The sequence below is a fragment of the Pipistrellus kuhlii genome, unplaced genomic scaffold (assembly GCF_014108245.1).
Source record: "Pipistrellus kuhlii isolate mPipKuh1 unplaced genomic scaffold, mPipKuh1.p scaffold_m20_p_8, whole genome shotgun sequence".
NCBI classification, from domain to species: Eukaryota; Metazoa; Chordata; class Mammalia; order Chiroptera; family Vespertilionidae; genus Pipistrellus; species Pipistrellus kuhlii.
Window position 1 is genome coordinate 43,505,330 of NW_023425584.1, and position 19,418 is coordinate 43,524,747.

At 35.0% G+C, this 19,418-nt stretch overlaps 1 protein-coding gene across 13 annotated transcripts in view; it reads left to right on the plus strand.

Annotated features, from left to right (window-relative positions):
- NAA15 (N-alpha-acetyltransferase 15, NatA auxiliary subunit) overlaps window positions 1–19,418 on the plus strand; it is a 69,264-nt gene that overhangs the window by 18,558 nt on the left and 31,288 nt on the right. For 6 of the 13 annotated variants that reach the window (XM_045576403.1, XM_036424816.2, XM_036424814.2 and 3 more), the window contains exons 2-10: window positions 1,628–1,712; window positions 6,079–6,183; window positions 8,635–8,792; window positions 9,869–10,003; window positions 11,185–11,338; window positions 14,807–14,926; window positions 16,966–17,061; window positions 17,200–17,306; window positions 19,148–19,220. In XM_045576403.1, the coding sequence (XP_045432359.1) occupies window positions 1,628–1,712; window positions 6,079–6,183; window positions 8,635–8,792; window positions 9,869–10,003; window positions 11,185–11,338; window positions 14,807–14,926; window positions 16,966–17,061; window positions 17,200–17,306; window positions 19,148–19,220 (1,033 nt within the window). Of the gene's footprint in view, window positions 1–1,627; window positions 1,713–6,078; window positions 6,184–8,634; window positions 8,793–9,868; window positions 10,004–11,184; window positions 11,339–14,806; window positions 14,927–16,965; window positions 17,062–17,199; window positions 17,307–17,713; window positions 17,840–18,193; window positions 18,288–19,147; window positions 19,221–19,418 lie in introns of those variants that run through there. The other 7 variants (XR_004985752.2, XR_004985753.2, XM_045576406.1 and 4 more) reach the window with 5 other exon arrangements.

Here is a 19,418-nt window from a genome sequence, read left to right on the forward strand (position 1 = left end):
ACCCATCCCACCCCATCCCATGCATGAATTTTGTGCCCTGGGCTTCTAGTCCTATCTAATAAAAGGACAATATGCAAATTAATCATTACTTTGACACAAATATGGTGATGTCCATAGCCACAAGATGGCAGTGCCCAGTCTTCTCAGCCCCGCTGAAGTCCCCCAGTACTGGGGAGGGTCAGGGGAGGTGGCTGCTGAGAGCGGGCAGCGTGAGCGGCCTGGCGGAATGCTTGCTTTGTCGCTGCCATGACAAGGCAAGCATTCTGCCTGGCTGCAGATGGACCTCTGGCCAGACTGGGGCACTGATGGGCCTCTGGGCAGCAGGTGTGGAGTGGCCAGGCCACACAGAGAACTACTGATGCACGGATTCATGTACAGGGCTACTAGTAATTACAATAAGATCACACTTCTTCCTTATATAAGCTTTTCTCCTGGAGTTAATTCCTATCTCATTTATGCAGTTATCTGGTTTTCTTTCCTTTTGTTAATTGACTTTAGAGAGGAGGGGAGAGGGAGAGGGAGATAAAGAAACATCAATGAGAGAGAATCATTGATTGCCTGCCTCCTGCATGCCCCACTCTGGGGATCTAGCCTGTAAACTGGGCATGTGTCCTAACTGGGGAATCAAACCATGACCTGGTTGCTCAACCATTGAGTCACACCAGCTGGGCAGTTGTCTGGTTTTCTGTAGACCTGTTACTTTCCCCCGAAATGTGCCTGTACTGCTGAAATGTACATATAAATACTATTTTCCATATTATGAAGTATATTAGTTCCAATTTTGCCCTTCCATGGTGTCCTTTGGCTTCCTGTTTCATTTTGGAGTTGTTGTTCTCTAGTTCTTTTTTCTGCATTAGATTCCTTAGTTACTAACTTTCATTTTGTCTTGTTGAATTTATTTTGAGTCTTTTTAATAAGCTTTTTAAAGGAAGAATACATAGAAATAAAATTTTAACTTTCTGAGAAGCTTTAAAATGTCACATTGCTCATATAGTTGATTGCTAATTTGGCTGGGAATAGAATTCTAGATTGAAACTTATTTTCCACTGAATTTTGAAGGCTGTGTATAGTTTTCTGGCTTTCAGCAATATTGCACTACTACTATGGAATAAAAGTTAGGTGCCATTATGATTACAGATCATCCTATGTTTGTTATTTTCCTTCTCTTTCTCTGGAAGTTTTTAAGGACCTTTTCTTTTTGGGATTTGAAATTACATTATGATGTTTTATAGGGTGGGTCTTTATCCTTTTTCTTCTTTATTACTTTGCACACACTTGTTTGTCCCTTTGCAGCTTGAGAGACTTCTTTCCTTTAGTTAAAAAGAAAATTTATTTTGAAATGTAAAATTTCTGCGCTTTTACTTTTTTTTCTTTCTTTTCAGATTTCACTTTATATAATAATTGTTGGACCTTTGAAGTGAGCTAATGATTTTATTTTTTCTAATCTATATTTTGCTCTTTTGTTTTACTTTCTGTATTTGAACCTTCTGTATTTTTTTTTACTGGGACATAAGAGAATATGGAAATAATCTTTGATATTCTAATGTGTGTTACAGAATAAAAAATTTAGCGTCTAATTGACATTTTACATTTCTTGCTAAAGTTGATTTTTTTTTTTCTTTGACAGAGATGTTATGAGCATAAACAGTATAGAAATGGGTTGAAATTCTGTAAACAAATCCTCTCTAATCCCAAATTTGCAGAGCATGGAGGTAAGTGTAAATATCATATGCTTACTTGTTAATATAAATAGACAAGGCTTTGCTTACTTATCTGGCTTCATTTATTTGGGTTCTATCACTCTCAGATGCCTTAATTTCCAGAGAGAATGGACTTTCTTATCCTTGACGTTTGTTTTTTTGAATTTAGTGTCAAGAAAATGATACACACATTTTATTTGAGTTCTGACTTATCTATTTTGAGAATAAGCATGGCAGGGGAGGCAGAAGCATCTAGTGGAATAAATATGCTTATTTAAGTTGAATCATTAAATTAATTTAAGATGTTATAAGAAAAATTTGCTTTAGAATTTTGAGCTGGGGAACTTTATTCCTTATTCAGAAAGTGCCCATTTGTTCTCAGCGTCTTTTTATTTAGCATTATATCTTAATTAGTTTTTCCAGACAGTCATATTTAATGCACGATTTGTATATTATAATGTTCTAAAATTTTTTTTGCCTTTTAGTTTTCGCATATGTGAGGGTAGAAGATTGGACAGTGAGATATTTGTAGAGAAAGGGAAGAGTGTTTAGCTAAACTTGTGATGAGGCAATGGAAAAATAAGCTTTCACAGGTCAGAGTTGTATAGTTAGGAAACATGGCTCTTTGGTAATTAATTTGATAGTTTTCTCACTATTGGAGAGAGAGTAATAGTTTTCTATTAGTTTTCTTTACTTTTATTAAATTAAGAGCACTGTTTTCTTCCTTTTTTTTTTTTTAATCCTCATCCGAGAATATTTTTCCATTGATTTTAGAGAGAGTAGAAGAGAGAGGGAAATACAGAGGGAAATATTCATGTGAGAGAAACACATCAATTACTTGCCTCCTGCAAGCATTCTGACCAGCGCCGAGGCCCAGGAGGAGCCTGCAACTGAGGCACATGCCCTTGACTGGAATCAAGCCTGGGGTCCCTTGGGTCTGCAGGCTGACGCTCTGTTCACTGAGCCAAACCAGCTAAGGCTAAAAGTTTTTTAATGTTAAAAATATTTTTTTGCTGGCCAGATGGATATTAGGTAGTTTACATTTTTTCTAAAGTATGCATACTGCTCATATAACTTTTAGTAATGTAATAATAGAATTTCAATATAGCAGAGATCAAATTTCAATGTTCTAAAGTTCAGTTTCTCATATTTTAACATACCTGAAATCAGGTTGCATATGAAGGATTGTAATTTAATTGAAAATATATATTTTTAAATTTCTTTATTAAGGTATCACATATTTGCCCTCATTCCCCTATTCTCATCCCCCACCCCTTCCCAGCCCCCTGAAAATATTTTTTAACATTCATAAAATAATGGTTTGTCGTAAACGTAATGGCAACCTGGGGCTCCATTAATTAAGGAACTTTTAAGATGTTTAGTAAAACTTGTAAGAATACATTTTACTTGTTTGATAACAAAGGGTTACTTTTTACAGTACCTTGCCAAATATATTTGTTTGCTTTCTTTTCATTTAGAAAAGCGTACAGCACTAGAGGCTTGGTGTATGAAATTTGTGCATTGAGTGGGGAGGGGGGTACCTCAGTACCCCAGCCTGGCCTGCACCTTCTTCCAGCCTGGGAGCCCTCAGGGGATGTCTAACTGACAGCTTAGGCCTACTCCCCTATAGTCGTACATCCCTAGTGCTGCCACAGAGATGGGAGAGGCTCCTGCCACCACCACTGCACTTGGCAGTTGTGAACCCGGCTTCTGGCTGAGCAGCGCTTCCCCTGTGGAAGCTCACTGACCACCAGGGGGCAGCTCCTGCATTGAGCATCTGCCCCCTGGTGGTCAACGCATGTCATAGTGACCGGTTATTCCACTATTTGGTTGATTTGCATGTTAACCTTTTGTTATATAGGATGATTTATAACAATTTAGTACATGATTTTTCCCCTCTTTTTTGCTTTTATTTATCTGTACTTTCCTATAAATGTTTTTCCTTTTGAACCATATTATCTTTTATTCCTACATAATTTTTCTATAAATTCTAAATTTTAGTTCTGAAAGTTAGGCAAATACATTATAATGAATATTTTTATTCTTTTTTACATCATAAAATATATATTATAAAATTAATTTTTTTCCCTTTTCTAAAATATTCATGTTGCCCTCAACTTCCTCTTATATTTATTTTATTTTTATTTTTTCATTAATTCTCACCCGAGGATATTTTTTCATTGATTTTTAGAGAGAGTGAATGAAGAGAGATACATATCGATTGGTTGCCTCCCACACACACCCCTACTGGGGTCAAGGCCAGGGATGGAACCTGGGACACTTCAGTCCGCAGGCTGACTGTATCCACTAAGCCAAACTGGCTTGGGCTCAACTCTTTCTTTTAATTTATTCATTGTGAGTGACAGGAGTCTGCTAACTTTTACTTTTATATTAAATAATATCCTCAAGAATCATTGTAAAAGAATGAAATTTATGCAAATCTGAAATGTGTAAGTATATAATTTATGTGTATATTTTAAGCATTGAGCAATGATTTTAATCTCTAATTTGGGTTCAAAGAAGTAAAGCCTGTTTTGTGAAAAGTTTTTCATACTTTAAAGTAGGGGTGTCGAACTCAATCAGAGAAGGGGCCAAAATCTAAAATCCAGCCTAAATCGCGGGCCGAATGGTTTACTGAACAGTCATAAACTGTCATTATGATGGAAACGCAGCGGAGTGCAGTGATGACAGCGCGGTGTGGGCCACATTGCAAGGCCTGGCGGGACGGATTTGGCCCGCGGGCCTTGTGTTTGATACATGTGCTTTAAAGGAATAATTATATAAGGTCACTCTATAGAATTTCCCTGAAGAATAGTTATTACTGTTATATCTTGTTAGCATATGAATTTCCAGATATTAATGCATTTTGTACCTTTCATCTAAAAAAAAAAAATATTAGGTCTAGTAATAATTAATGTCGTTTTCTAATACTTTTTAAAATCGAATTTATTTAAACAATACAACAAAATTTAATCAACAATATAGTTGCCATTGTTTTCTACTACTTGTGCCCAACGCTCAGGAAGCATTTTAATCCCTCTGTTGTAAAATTCTTGTGATTTTGATGCAAAAAATTCGGTCAATGCATTTTTGAGGCATTCTTCATTATTAAATTTTTTTCCAAGAAGAAAGTTTTGCAAAGAACGAAACAAATGGTAATCGGAAGGGGCAATATCAGGAGAATATGCAGGTTGAGGCAGAACTTCCCATTCCAACTGGCACAGTTTTTCAGCAGTGATTCTTGCAGTATGCGGTCGTGCGTTATCGTGGTGAAGAATTACGCCCTTCCGATTAATCAGCGCGGGTTCTTTTTCTCTTAAAGCTTGGGCTAACCTTTCCAATTGGGCACTATACACTGCACTTGTAATGGTTTGGTTAGATGGTAAAAGTTCATAATGAAGAATTCCTTTAAAATTCCACCAAACACACAACATCACTTTTTTCGCATGCAAGTCAGGTTTTGGCGTGGGCTGCGGAGCCTCGTTTTTGTCCAACCATTGAGGCCGCCTTTTCAAATTAACATACAGCACCCATTCTTCATCTCTGGTAACAATTTGCTCTAAAAACGGCAAACGGTTTTGACGAGAGAGGAGCGAACTGCAAATTGTGACTCTTTTGATTACAGTTGTTGTCGGTCAACTCATGAGGAACCCATTTTCCAAACTTTTGGACTTTGCCAAGTGCACGCAATTGATTGGAAATTGTTTTTTGTGAACAATTTAAAGTTGTCGCAAGCTCTTGTTGGGTAATTTGAGGATTTTGCACCAAAAGAGCTTGAAGAGCTTCTTGATCAAAATTGGACACACGGCCTCGACCACTCTTGTCATCTAACGAAAAATTTCCCTCGCGAAATTTCTCAAACCAACGCTGGCATTTTCTGGCGCTAACTGCATCTTGACCAAGAGCACTACAGATGTTTTTTGCAGCCTCACTTGCTTTTCTTCCTAATTGGAACTCGTAAAGCATGCAGTGCCGAATATGCTCTTCATCCGCCATCTTCTTAGCCCTAGTTTTGCAACAAAAACCAAACCAAACACAAACTTTTTCAAGCAAAACTTGTTAATTGCACTTCACACGTTCTGTAGATACCACGTGTTTGAAGGTTATGTCAATACAAGTCAACGCCAAGCAAGATTTTAAACGAATGTTTAAAAACGACATTAATTATTACTAGACCCGATATATAGGGATGCCTAGAGTACAGAAATGTGGTTTGTCGATTTTTAAAATATTTTAATTCTGTGCAAACCTGGAAAATTTCCTAATCTTCAGTTCTTAGGGTAACGTAACATTTTGTCTTTGAGATTATGGTTATCTTTTTTGTTGTTAACTATTTTAAATGTTTGATTTTCTTTTTCTACTTTTTATTTTTTAATAGAAACTCTGGCTATGAAAGGATTAACATTGAACTGTTTGGGTAAAAAGGAAGAAGCTTATGAATTGGTTCGTAGAGGTTTGAGAAATGACTTGAAGAGTCATGTGTGTATCCTTTTTGAGATATATATATATAAAGATTGGATTTGGGTTCTTGAGCTAAGGCAATAAGTAGTTTGGGAATCAGCAGTTTTATATTCCTCTTACCATGTAACTCCAGAGGAGTAGCAACTACCTTCATTCAGTGAACACTTTTACATATCTACTATGTTCTAATGTATCTATTTACAGATTAATGGACTTGCCTTTTTAAAGTATCTATGAAAACTCTTCCCATGCTTCAAAAAGAAGGCACCCCACAGACCTTGTCATGATGACAAAGAAGGGTGTACACTAAGGAATATTAGAGGCCATATAGAGCACTGATTAAGAGCATAGGTTTAGGAGTGTACTTCACTTAGATTTGAATCCCAGCTCTCCTTCTTTCTGGTTGTGATCTTAGGGTTTAGTTTCCTTATGCGTAAAATGAGAGTAATCAGAACCACCTTACTGTGGTGTTGTAAAGATATAATGATGCTTATCAAAGTCCCTGGTACTGCTAATTACTATGCTAGATAAATTTTAACAAAGTCCCTGGTACTGCTAATTACTATGCTAGATAAATTTTATTTTAGTAAGGGAAATATGAGAGTAGCAGCAAGTACAAATGTCTGAGGGAACATCGAAGGAAAGATTGTGGCTTGCTATTTTTTAAGTCATTTTTAAACAAATATTTTCCTGCCTATTTTGTGGGCAAACACAATTTTAAGTGCTGAAATACTTAGCAGATTTTCACATGTTTACCAGGCCTTTGGCATAGTACAGATTAAGAAAGGAAAGGGATTAATTTATATTCATCCTAAGCGTATACAGAACATTTCTGAGTATTATATGAAATGTTAGTTCATGTTGAAAAATTATCACAATTTCAGCCCTGGCTGGTTTGGCTCAGTGGATAAAGCATTGTCTGGGGACAGAAGGGTCCCATGTTCGATTCTGGCCAAGGGCACATGTCCAGGTTGCAGTCTCTATCCCTAATAGGGGGCCTGCAGGAGGCAGCCGATCAGTGATTCTCTCTCATTCTTTGATGTTTCTAACTCTCCCTCTCTCTTCCTCTCTGAAATCAATAAAAATATATTTTAAAAAAAATATCACAATTTCAGTAAAAAAAAAAAAAAGTGAGTTGTGAATAACCAGAAACTAAAAGGTAAGTAAATATTAATTAATCAGATTATTGTACAATAGATATCTTTTTATAATTTTTAATGATTGCATAGTGTTCTATATGTTATTTGCCATGGTTTATATAATTGGATTCCTCTTGGTGGACATAAGACTCCTTGACAGTAAATATTTAGGAGGTAAAGATTAAAGGCAGTTAAAAGGTGTTACAGTGCTCAAGAGGTGATTCAAATGGGGAAGAATGGAAAGGTAGATAATGGGGGCAGATTATAAAGAGTAGTGTGTTTTAGGCTTTTCAGAACCATGTTCCAGTCAACAGAAGATTTTTTTAAGCTTTACTTTGTCATTCATATTATGAAAAGATTATTTTTCAAGTAAATTTTAATTTTAAATATATACGTATTTTTAGCTAAACATGCCAACCTAGATATTCTATATTTTACTGTTCTTGAAAATCCTTGCTATAAAAGTTATTAAATTACAATTTTTAAAAATACATTTTATTGACTTTTTACAGAGAGGAAGAGAGAGGGATAGAGAGATAGAAACATCGATGAGAGAGAATCATCGATCAGCTGCCTCTTGCACACCCCCTACTGGGGATGTGCCTGCAACCAAGGTATATGCCCTTGACCAGAATCGAACCCTGGACCGTTGAGTCCGCAGGCCGACGCTCTATCCACTGAGCCAAACCGGTTTCGGCTGTATATATGTTTCTTATTAGACTCTTTAAGTTCTTTGCATGCAGGAGACTGCCCATTTGGGTCATCTACCACCCTAATTATTAAGACATTTTAATATATGTGGAATGAATATTTTTATTTTATATGTGGTTAATTTTTTAGGAACTTTGTTCTGCACTAAGAGTTTTCTTCTGAGGACCATGTTAGCTAAAAAAAAGAAAATATACATAATCAAAAAATTGTTTGTTGTGAATACCCATCCCTCTTTTTTCTTTAGATATTAGCTAATATTTATTGAGCATTAGATGCCAGCCAGTGAGCACTTTATATGTTATTCCAATTAATCACCAAACTAATCCTTTGCTTTATCGACTTTCTATTTACATTTTATAATTGAGGAAACATGGCCAGATTAAATAATTTATCGAAGGTCATAGAGCTAACAAGGCAGGCTAGACCTGTTTGCTCTGGTTTGAAAAGCTGTACTGTTTTCCATTGTATTAAACTATTCTATCTTTATATTATCTCCCTTTTATTTAATGCTTGTAATTTTATAAATAGCTATAGTTCTCTGTGTTTCCTGGGGCATATTATTAGAATACTATTTCTTGGCTTAACTAAGTCCTTTAGGTTGTATCCTTAACTAATTCTTTTAGGTTGGCATGTTTATGGCCTTCTCCAGAGGTCAGACAAGAAATACGATGAAGCCATTAAGTGTTACAGAAATGCGCTAAAATGGGATAAAGACAATCTTCAAATCTTAAGGGACCTTTCTTTACTACAGATTCAAATGCGAGATCTTGAGGGTTACAGGGTAAGTGAAATAGAGAATGTATTTTATTCTAGGAGAAAATACTGTTAAAATATAAACCTTTTTTTGAGTACTTTCTAATAACAAAATCTTCCATTTTAAAAAAGAATTTAATTAAATCTTACACCTTCCCCCAGCAGTGATTGTGTTAGTGACTGGACTATTCAGATTTTAAAAATAAATTATTTTACTTTGATGCAGTTAGATTAGTTAATTAAAATTTAGTTAATCAAATCAGTAAAAATTAACAATATTCCTCACATAGGCAATGCCTTTGTCTGCTATTAGCATTTAAATATTAGTTACATTTTTCTGGGAAGCAAATTTTTTTTGTTTATTTTTACCCTCATTGAAACTAACATTCTGTCTTTGTAGCTACATTTTAATTCTTAAACATTCTATAAATTAGATAATTTTGTTTCTTTTCCCCCCAGTAGTACCGGCTGAGTTGTTTTCTATAGATCTTAATTCAATAGTTGTGCTTTGTATTTTCTTTAAAAATGTTTTTCCTTTGTACTATCTTTCCCATCTGTCTTTTCTTAGAGCTAATCAGGAAATAATGATGAGTACCTAGTTATAACTTTTTTTTTTTTTTTTTTAAATTACAAGATTACCTTGGAGGCTTTACTGTACCCTTTTTAAAATACTTAGCTGAGAATATGTTTTTTTTAAATTGACTTTAGAGAGAGGAAGAGTAAAAGGAGAGAGAGAGAGAGAGAGAAAGAGAGAGAGAGAGAGAAACATTAATTGCCTCCTGTATGCACCCAGATCAGATCTGGAATTGAACCTGCAACCTGGGTATGTGACCTGACCAGGAATTGAACCTGTGACCTTTCTGTTCACTGGACATTGCTTCAGCCAACTGAGCTACATAGGCTAGGGCTTCATTGTGCTTCTTAAGAAATATTTTTTTGCTTCTGTAAAGCTATACAATATGGATATTTGAAACTGTTTTCTGATATTATTCCCTGCATTGTGTTGCAAATTGCTCAGTGTTGTGGGGAAATTAATATGATATTTTAAGAAGCGTATGCTTTCACTGTAAACCTAAGAAAAAGTTTTTTCCCCCTGCCTTGAAGGAAACAAGATATCAATTACTTCAGCTTCGACCTGCCCAGAGAGCATCATGGATTGGTTACGCTATTGCTTACCACTTATTAGAAGATTATGAAATGGCAGCAAAGATTTTAGAAGAGTTTAGGAAAACACAACAGGTAACACTCAGAAGCCAGACCTAGTAAACTAGGCCCAGTTGTAAATATACCTAAAAGAAAGAAGTGTGTAAGAATAGTATGCAAAGAACTTCCTAGAGGAGTTTACACTTTACTAATTTAATATTTAACAAATTTATCTTATAATCTCTATATCTATTTATCTGTTTACTTTCTTCTAAAAACATTTGTGAGTACTTGCAGACACAATGCTCTTTGACTCCTAAATGTTTCTATGTAGTATTTCCTAAGAATAACCCTATAGTTGTGAACTCTATAGGATGGTACTGTGTAGAGTATTTAAAACTTAAGAAACTTAACATTGATAGACTATCTAATCTCTAGCCCATTTATCAATTGTTTATATTCTTTCTAGATTTTTCTTTTCCCATTTTAGGATCTAGTTTAGAATCATATTTTACATTTGCTTATGTTTTCTTTTTGGTCTCTTAAATCTTTGGAAGTTTTGAAGACTTCCTTTGTACTTCATGACATTGATATTTCTGAAGAATATAGGTTATTGCTTTTTTGTAGAATGTTCATCCATTTGAATTTGTTTGGTGGTTCCTCATAATTTAGTTATAGTTATGTATTTTTGGAAGGAAACCACAGAGTGTTGTTGAGCCCTTCTTCAGCTCATCACATTAAGAGGCACAAAATGTCTGTCTGTTCTATTTGATCACTTAGATAAGGTAGTATCTTGTATAGGTTTCTTCACTATAAATTTATTTTTTCTTTGTTATTTTTTTTCTTTGTGTTAATAGACAATTCAAGATTTTATGGGGTAGCCTGTTCATCAAAGTTTACATTTATCCACTAGTTTTAGCATTTATTGATTATGATTCTTGCTTGAGTCAACTGTTTCAGTGATAGTTACAAAGTGGTGATTATTCTTATTCCTTCTAGATTTATTATTTGACATTCTGCTATTAAATAAGAGCTTTCCTTTCCCCCTATTTATTTATTATATGTAAGGACTTAGGGATTCTTAAGTCAGTGGGTTATAAGTTATTACTATCATTATTTACTTAATTGTTCCCTATACAGATCCTTACTAATTTAAAAAAATTAGTTTTATCAATCAGATTGTATCCTTAGACTTCTTGTATGTATTTGATTGTATAAACAATTTTCTAATATAAAAACAAAATTCTTAACTTAATATTCCTTATATCCATACATAGACATCCCCCGATAAAGTGGATTATGAATATAGTGAACTCCTTTTATATCAAAATCAAGTTCTTCGGGAAGCAGGACTCTATAGAGAAGCCCTGGATCACCTTTGTACCTATGAAAAGCAGATTTGTGATAAACTTGCTGTAGAAGAAACCAAAGGTATTTTTTTTTAAAGAATATAATTTATTCTAGCATTTAATTATGACAAAGAGCAAGGCTAAAAATTTAGTTGCTATTGGAAATTGCATGTAATTCAACTTTTTGATGATAGAAAACCTGTTTGAGTCATTTTTAATCTGGGAAAATTACATTTAAACAATGAATATTTAGGTAAAAAAATGTTGAACCATAAAAATTATTGAATGAAATGTCTCAAAATATTTTTTCTTTAAATAAAGTATTTTTGATCTTAAAATATAGGGGGTTGATAAAAAAACAACACAGGAGGTAATTGCTTATTTTTATATAAAATAGGATTAATTTTCTTAGAAACCTTAGTAGAACAGGATGTGTATACCAGATTTCTTATATAGATATATCAATCTTTACTAAAGTATATATGGGGCATTTCTTTTCTTTTTAAAAAAATATATTGATATTTTACAGAGAGAAAGGGAGAGAGATAGAGCTAGAAACGTCGATGAGAGAGAAACATCGACTAGCTGCCTCATGCCTACCGGGATGTGCCTGCAACCAATGTACATGCCCTGGACCGGAATCGGACCCGGGACCTTTCAGTCCGCAGACCGACGCTCTACCACTGAGCCAAACCGGTTTTGGCTATATGAGGCATTTCTAAAGTTCTTTGTAGTTTATCTGGATATGGAAAGAACATGAATTGAAATCAGAAATTTGGTTTTATATGTGTGTATTGCAGTAGGAGGACAGGTTTTTAAATAAAAATCGTTAATGCTGCCATTTATTATAGGGCTGAAAAAAAGGGAGTTTTATGGTTTTAAGAGTTGAGGGAGTGATAATGGAATATGAAAGAATGACAAATAATTAAAAATACAAGTACTTTTTAGGAATTATCATCTAAAATGTTGCTTTACCCTTGTTAGTCCAGGGAACTGAAATTTGCTGGTTCCAAATTCCATTGGCTTCCCTTGAAGTTGAACACAAGAAAACTGTGGTATCTGTTACATAAAACTGGAAGTAGCCATTGTTTGCCAGATGGATTTTGAGCAGATGATATTGCTACTGGCAAGAAAAAATGGAAATTTAAGGTTTCTGAACCTCAGTTATGAACTATAAATCCCGAACAGCTCTCTTTCATTTGAGTTGTCATCTCTTAATGGCCTATTAGTTATAAAGGGAGGAGATTTATGACTTAATGGAAATATCACTAGATTGGGGGAAAAAATAGTTCAATTCCTTGATTGGCTGGCTCCTAACTAGCTATATGATCAGGGGCAAGTCTTGGGCCTCAGTTTCTTTATGAAAGTACATGACAGTTTTCAAATTACTCTGAATACAGTATTTCATTTGCTTCTCTTGATAACTTTATTATAAGGAAACTGATGGGTAAAATGGGTTACAAGATCAACAAAATATTTTTATATATAGCATGTGCTTATGTTTACTTGAGAATGATCCAGTAGACACAGAATATTTGTTATAGTAGAGAGTTTATGATCTAGTGGATAAGTTTAAGGATTAGCCTTAGATAACAACATGATTAATTCATCCCCCATAACAAGAGATGATAGATTATATGGACAAATGGATGTGTAGATGTAGTGGGCATTTGGGAGTTCTAATTGCTTTCATTTTCTCAGTAAAGGAGGAAACAGAGCCATTGGTTCATTCCATAAAATGTGTTGAATACCTGCAGTGAGTCAGATATTGGGGGCAATATATATATAAAGAGAATAGAAAGGAACTGAGAGTAGAATCATCGATCTTTGGGAATTCCAATAATAAAGGCATTGTTTTTAATGGTGGGGTGGTAGTCAGGATAATTTGGGAACCTCTTGAAGTAGGGGAGTGGGCATATAGATAGGCAGAAAGTTTCATTCTTATTCCATCAGCTTCTCTTATAAAAAAATGTGGGAGAAGATGAAGGGAAGGAAATATGGGTGGTAAATAGGATATTTTGTATATTCTTAGTGAAGTAGGCTTTGGGTTAATATAAAGCAGGCTGTCAATCTCAGCACTTTTGAGATTTTGGGACCGAGATGTTGGGGGTGGAAATCTCCTGTATGTTGCAGAATGTTTAGCAGCATTGCTAGCTTCTATTCATCAGATACCATAGCATCCTCCCCTCCACCTCCCTTTACTGTGACAACTAAAAATTCTCCAGATATTGCCAAATGTTCCCTGGTTGGCAAAAGTGCCTCTGATTAGAACTGCTGGTATAGACATTAAGAATATGCACCCATTCAGCCAAATTGCGTGGGTTTAAATCCTGACTCTAACAATTAACTAGCTGAATGACCCTCAGCAAGTTGTACTTAATTAAGTCCTCTCTGCTTTAAAATTATGAAATTAATGGTAACCTAACTCATAGAGTTGAGAATTGAGTTAGTTAATGCATGTGAAACATTTCAAAGTCACTAGCATAAAGTAAGCACTCACTAAATTTTATTACCTGGTGAAAGCAAATGGTGTAAGGATGAAGTTATAGTTTGAAAATAATACTTTTGGTCAATAAGAGCTGTTCCGTTAAGGATAAGAATTTTGAGTAGTGTTTGAGGCTTACGTGAGTTTGGAGCTCATACAGTGTCTCAGTCCATTCATCTGATGACTTTGCTTTTTTGTGTGTGAGAAGGTGTGGAACAAACAATTTGGGATGATCCAGGCCTTAAATTGCTAAATAAGGGAGCTGAGGTTTGAGACTGATTTTGATACTTGGGGCTGCTAATAACCATTCAGGGACGAGATGGGTCGTGCAGCCCAGAGAAGACATGCAATGAGTCTACGGGTTGCTGAGAAGGCCTAAAACAGCATCGCCCACGGACCACTGGTGGTCCATGGCAACCGCTGGTTTAAGGAAACCTTTGGAACAGCTGGTCACCAACTGGTGGTCTGCAGACGACTAGTGGTCTGTGAGGTCCGAAAGGTTGGCGACCACTGGCCTAAAAGAAAAGAAAGGAGTGGTTTTTTTTTTGTAAGGTTGAAGGGTAGGATTAGTAAGACCAGAAAGAGGAAGACAAGTAAGTTAAGCTTAAAGCAAGATGCCTATTTGGTAGTTGGAAGCACTAGAAAACACAGGTTTTGGATGTCATGAATATAGGTCTATAGCAGAATAGCTTCATAGTTAAAAGATGATAAATTTAGGGTATTGGGGTAGGTCATTAATTTGGATGTTAAATTATCCATATGATGTCAGAAATAAGTAGTAGGTGATGGGTTTGGTGATTGTGTTAAAAGAATTTAAGAACTACCTTGGAGTTAGACAAATATCTGAATAAATTAAGGATGTGATGAGAATGGCATTTCTAAATTTGAACTTCAAAAAGGGAGAGACCACAATATTACATGGTAAATAGTCTTGTTGAAGAAGTTGGGAACTCAGGAGGATACCAAGTCCATCTACTTCTAAACATTGAGGAGATTTTAAAATTTGAGGAAAAGTTAAAATTATAACCAGAAAATATGTAGTTAACTTCATTTGTGTTTTATCAGGGGAACTTCTGTTGCAGTTATGTCGCTTGGAAGATGCAGCTGATGTATATAGAGGATTACAGGAGAGAAATCCTGAAAACTGGGCCTATTACAAAGGCCTAGAAAAGGCACTCAAGCCAGGTAGCATTATTTAAAATTTACTCTCTAAGTTTTAATTGCTTCTTTTGTTATTAACATGCATTTTAAAATATATATATTTTTTATTGATTCTTTACAGAGAGAAAGGGAGAGAGATAGAGAGCTAGAAATGTCAATGAGAGAGAAACTTCTTCCAGCTGCCTCCTGCACCCCCCCCACCGGGGTTGTGCCCACAAACAATGTACATGCCCCTGACCGGAATCGAACCTGGGACCTTTCAGTCCGCAGACCGACACTTATCCACTGAGCCAAACTGGTTTCGGCTTATTAACATGCGTTTTATTAACTCATCCAAAAGCATAACTAGAAAAATAAGTAGTTAAGAATTGGATCCGAATCTGAATACAAAAGTACATTTATAAACTTCCATTTAATATGGCAAACAGCATTTTCTGAAACTGCTACATAAATTCATAGAAATAGTTGAGAGGAAAATTTAGAAGCAACTTTTAAAAATTTACAAATGTGCCCTGGCCAGTTGGTTGGGCAGTCACATGTACCAAGATTGCTGGTTCAATTCCCCAGTTAGGGCACATGTCTGGGTTTCAGGCTTGGTCTCTGGTAGTGGGTGTGCAGGAGGCAGCTGGTCTATGTGTGTCTCTCACATTGATGTTGCTCTCTCTCCCTGCCCCTCCCTTCCTAAAAATCAATTTAAAATCTTTTTAAAAATCAAATGTAAAAAATTCACAAATGCAGCAGCAGAAGCATGAAGGGGAAATTTCCATGGTCAGAAATGAAGATGTCTCCGTAAAGGAAAGAAGCAAACATAATTTCTGTGGTAACCTGTGGCCACAGCAGAATCGCCTGCCGGGGCACATGAATATAGCTGCAATGTGGGAAGAGGGACTACATTTCCATCACTCAAATAAATTTGGCTTTTGAGACTTCCCTCCTCTCCTCCCCAATTTCCTCCATTACCCTCTCCCATGAACAGGACCCACTTGTGAGGATAGGCCCAGAAACATGTTATCTATGGATAGGCATGCCTGTTCCTCAGCCAAGAGAATCTGATTTGAAGCTATGTTTCTCTCAAGACTGGTATTGAGCCATTTCTGATACAATAAGATATGCAGGAGGAACTTTGTGACAGTGTCATGCTATCCTAGAACACCAGCTCATGAATAAGGACAGGGAATGGCAGCCATGAAATATGAATAGTGATGAGAAAATATCATTAGGAATCTGGGAAACGAAAAACCTAGTACTTAGCAACTTAAGACTCTTGATTGAATAAAAGAGAGGCCACAACTGAGGGGAAATTAGTGAAGTAAAAGATTGATGAACTGAGAGAAGCCTCAGCTGAATGTAAAAGAGAAAATACAAAAGAAATAAAGAGAAATGGAAGGTAGGGGACAGATCTAGAAGCTCCAAAGTAAATCAGAGGATAGGAGTTAGAAAAGGAGAGGTTGCCCCAGCAGGTGTTGCTCAGTGGTTAGGCACCAACCCATGAACCAAGAGGTCACCAGATCAATTCCCAGTCAATCCCCAATGCCTGGGTTGTGGTCTAGATCCCTAGTGGTGGCATGCTGGAGGCAGCCCAACAATGGTGTTTCTCTTGTATTGATGTTTCTATCCCTCTCCCATCCTCTAAAAGTCAATAAAAACATATTTAAACATAAATAAAGAACAAGATATATCCGGTCATTAAAAAAAAAAAGGAAGAAAGAAAAGGAGAGGTTGAAGAGAATAGTGGAAGAAACCATCCATGGAAATACAATAATTGAGCCATTCTCAGAACTAGAGTACAGCAGTCCTCAGATTTTGAAAAGCTGCATAGAATAGAAGAGGATAAAGAAAGTTATGTATTTTATATGAGTATAGATATTTAAAATGTGAAAATATTAGAAGGAAGTAAATATTCTGAAATGATTACTGATACATTTAAATGGTTAGATTATAAATAATTTTCTTCCCATCTGCAAATTTTGTTTAATATCCTATTTATATACCTTGAGAAATTTGTAATTTGTTAGAAAAATATAATATACTTAAATATAAAAATATTTTTTTGGGGTCTGCAGCTACTATGTTAGAACGACTAAAAATTTATGAGGAGGCCTGGACTAAATATCCCAGAGGACTGGTGCCAAGAAGACTGCCATTAAACTTTTTATGTGGTGAGTATAATTGCAAGGGGATGACAAGGATAGTATGATTTACAGTTTCCTTCACTTTAAACATACAAGGGTGCATATTGTAGGCATTGTTAGAGTTGTCTGGGTAATTATAAGTCAACAGGATTTTTTTCTTCCAAGGTGAGAAGTTTAAGGAATGTTTGGATAAGTTCTTAAGGATGAACTTCAGCAAAGGTTGTCCACCAGTCTTCAATACTTTGAGGTCATTATACAAAGATAAAGAAAAGGTAAAGCAAAATACTTTTTAAAAAAACTATAATTTCTTTGCTTAGTATTTGAAATAATTGATTCTTGCTTATCTGTGCACATAGTACACATTTCATGAATCTAGTATCAGTCTTCCTAGCTCATAGTTTAAATGCACCTGTGCCTCTTCTTTCTTTATCCAAATAATTTAGTACTTATTTGTTTTAAGTTAGTGTAGGGATTTTTCTAATCTCTGCTCATGGTGAAACTCAGAAGTGGTTTCTTTTTTTAAATTAAGTTTTAGCTCAGTAATATGTCTCCTTTTTATTTAGTATAAGAAGTTCTGTCAGAAGAGTTTATTTGCTGTCCCAATAAGCTAACTTACTCTTTTAGCTATATATTACAATATTCAAATGCTTGTTAAGAGGATGTTTTGATCTTAATTTAGATTATTTTGCTTGCAAGTACAGTGGCATCAAGACATGTTGGTTGGATTAAAAAAAATCAGTTACAGTGAAGAATCAGAAAGATGGGACAAATTAAACATGCTAAACACTAACCTAAAGCACATAAGGTACACTTATTTGCCAGTCTTTTGTTGCGAGGCCCAAGGCATGGGCTTTATTGATGACTTTCGCTTTTTTTATCTTGCATAAATCACATTTATAAAATGTGGTCTGTTATTTTCAGTTTGGCTAGAGAACTTGATGATTGCAAAAGCAGTTTTAATTGTAGAATTCCTATCTATTTTAATGGTATATATGGTTGTCTCATTTAAATCTAAATTGGTTAAAAATATCTAATTTATTCTGAGTCTTTCCACAGTACTCAACTTACAGAAACAGTTCTTTTCTTCTCATTTCTTAAGTTTACATAATACTGAATTAAATTTTATAATGATGATAATAAATGCAACTGATTTAAACAGGTTTGGGAAAACAAAACTTAGTAAGCATGTAGCTCAACTTGTGGGACCAGAAGAACATGGGCGCACCAGAATAACCTAGCTGTGGCCATTCATTCTCACAATTTTCTGAGGTAATGGAGAGAGCTAGTGTTAATCTATTGGATCAATTAAGTTGAGGTCATTAAAGAGAGCTTCTGTAGTAATAGAAGTCAATTTAATAAGCTTTCTTAGGAAGATAGGAATAAGTAATATAGTCATGACTCAGGAGAAGCCAGAAGAACATGGATACCCACTCAGTCTCCTGGACCTCAGAAACCCATCTACTGTTCTATGTTGATTTTTATTAATGCTTTCCTCCGGATTATGAAATTGAGAGTTTGTTTCACATAGTATTTAATTTTGATTTTTGAAGAATAAATGCTAATTTGGATTTTATTTATATGGATTGAGATAAAAATCATCCACAACACTACTTCTTTTTGTCCAACCTTTTCTTGATTTCTAGTTCAATTCGATGCTTTATTTTCTAGCAGGGAAAGGAGTTGCCAGTAAGTTTTTTAAAAGCTATGTCTTATACACAAGACATATGGTTTACTTGCCTTTAAGCTTTTAACAAATATGTTTTTATTGATTTTTAGAGAGAGAGAAATGGAGAGGGAGAAAGAGATAGAAACATTAATTGGCTGCTTCCTGCATGCCTCCTACCAGAGATCAGACTGGTGACCTCTTGGTGCATGGGGTGATAACCAATTGAGCCACACTGGCTGGGGACTTGGTTTTAAATTTTTATCTATAGATTAAGAGATTTATAAAAGTGTGTGTGAATGTTTATGTAGCCCTTTAAAAGTGAATTATACATTTTGCACATACATACATACATACATACATATATGACATATATACATGACATATATATAAAATATATAAATATATATAAATTTTTTACTAAAGTGTGCTTGTGTATTTGTACTCTAGGTGGCAATCATAGAAGAATTAGTAGTAGGTTATGAAACTTCTTTAAAAAGCTGCCGGTTATTTAACCCCAATGGTAAGTTTTCAAGTTTTGGTTTAAAAAATATCTTGAATTTTTTAATGTACTATGAAATTCTTAATTAGAAGATCATTACTGTTCCTTATTTAGGCAATAAGTTTAGTAAATGTAAATGATTTTCCCCTTTATGCTAGAGATGCATTAATTTAAACATTGTATGAAAATATTTTGGAAGGGAGAAAATTATATTAGCTT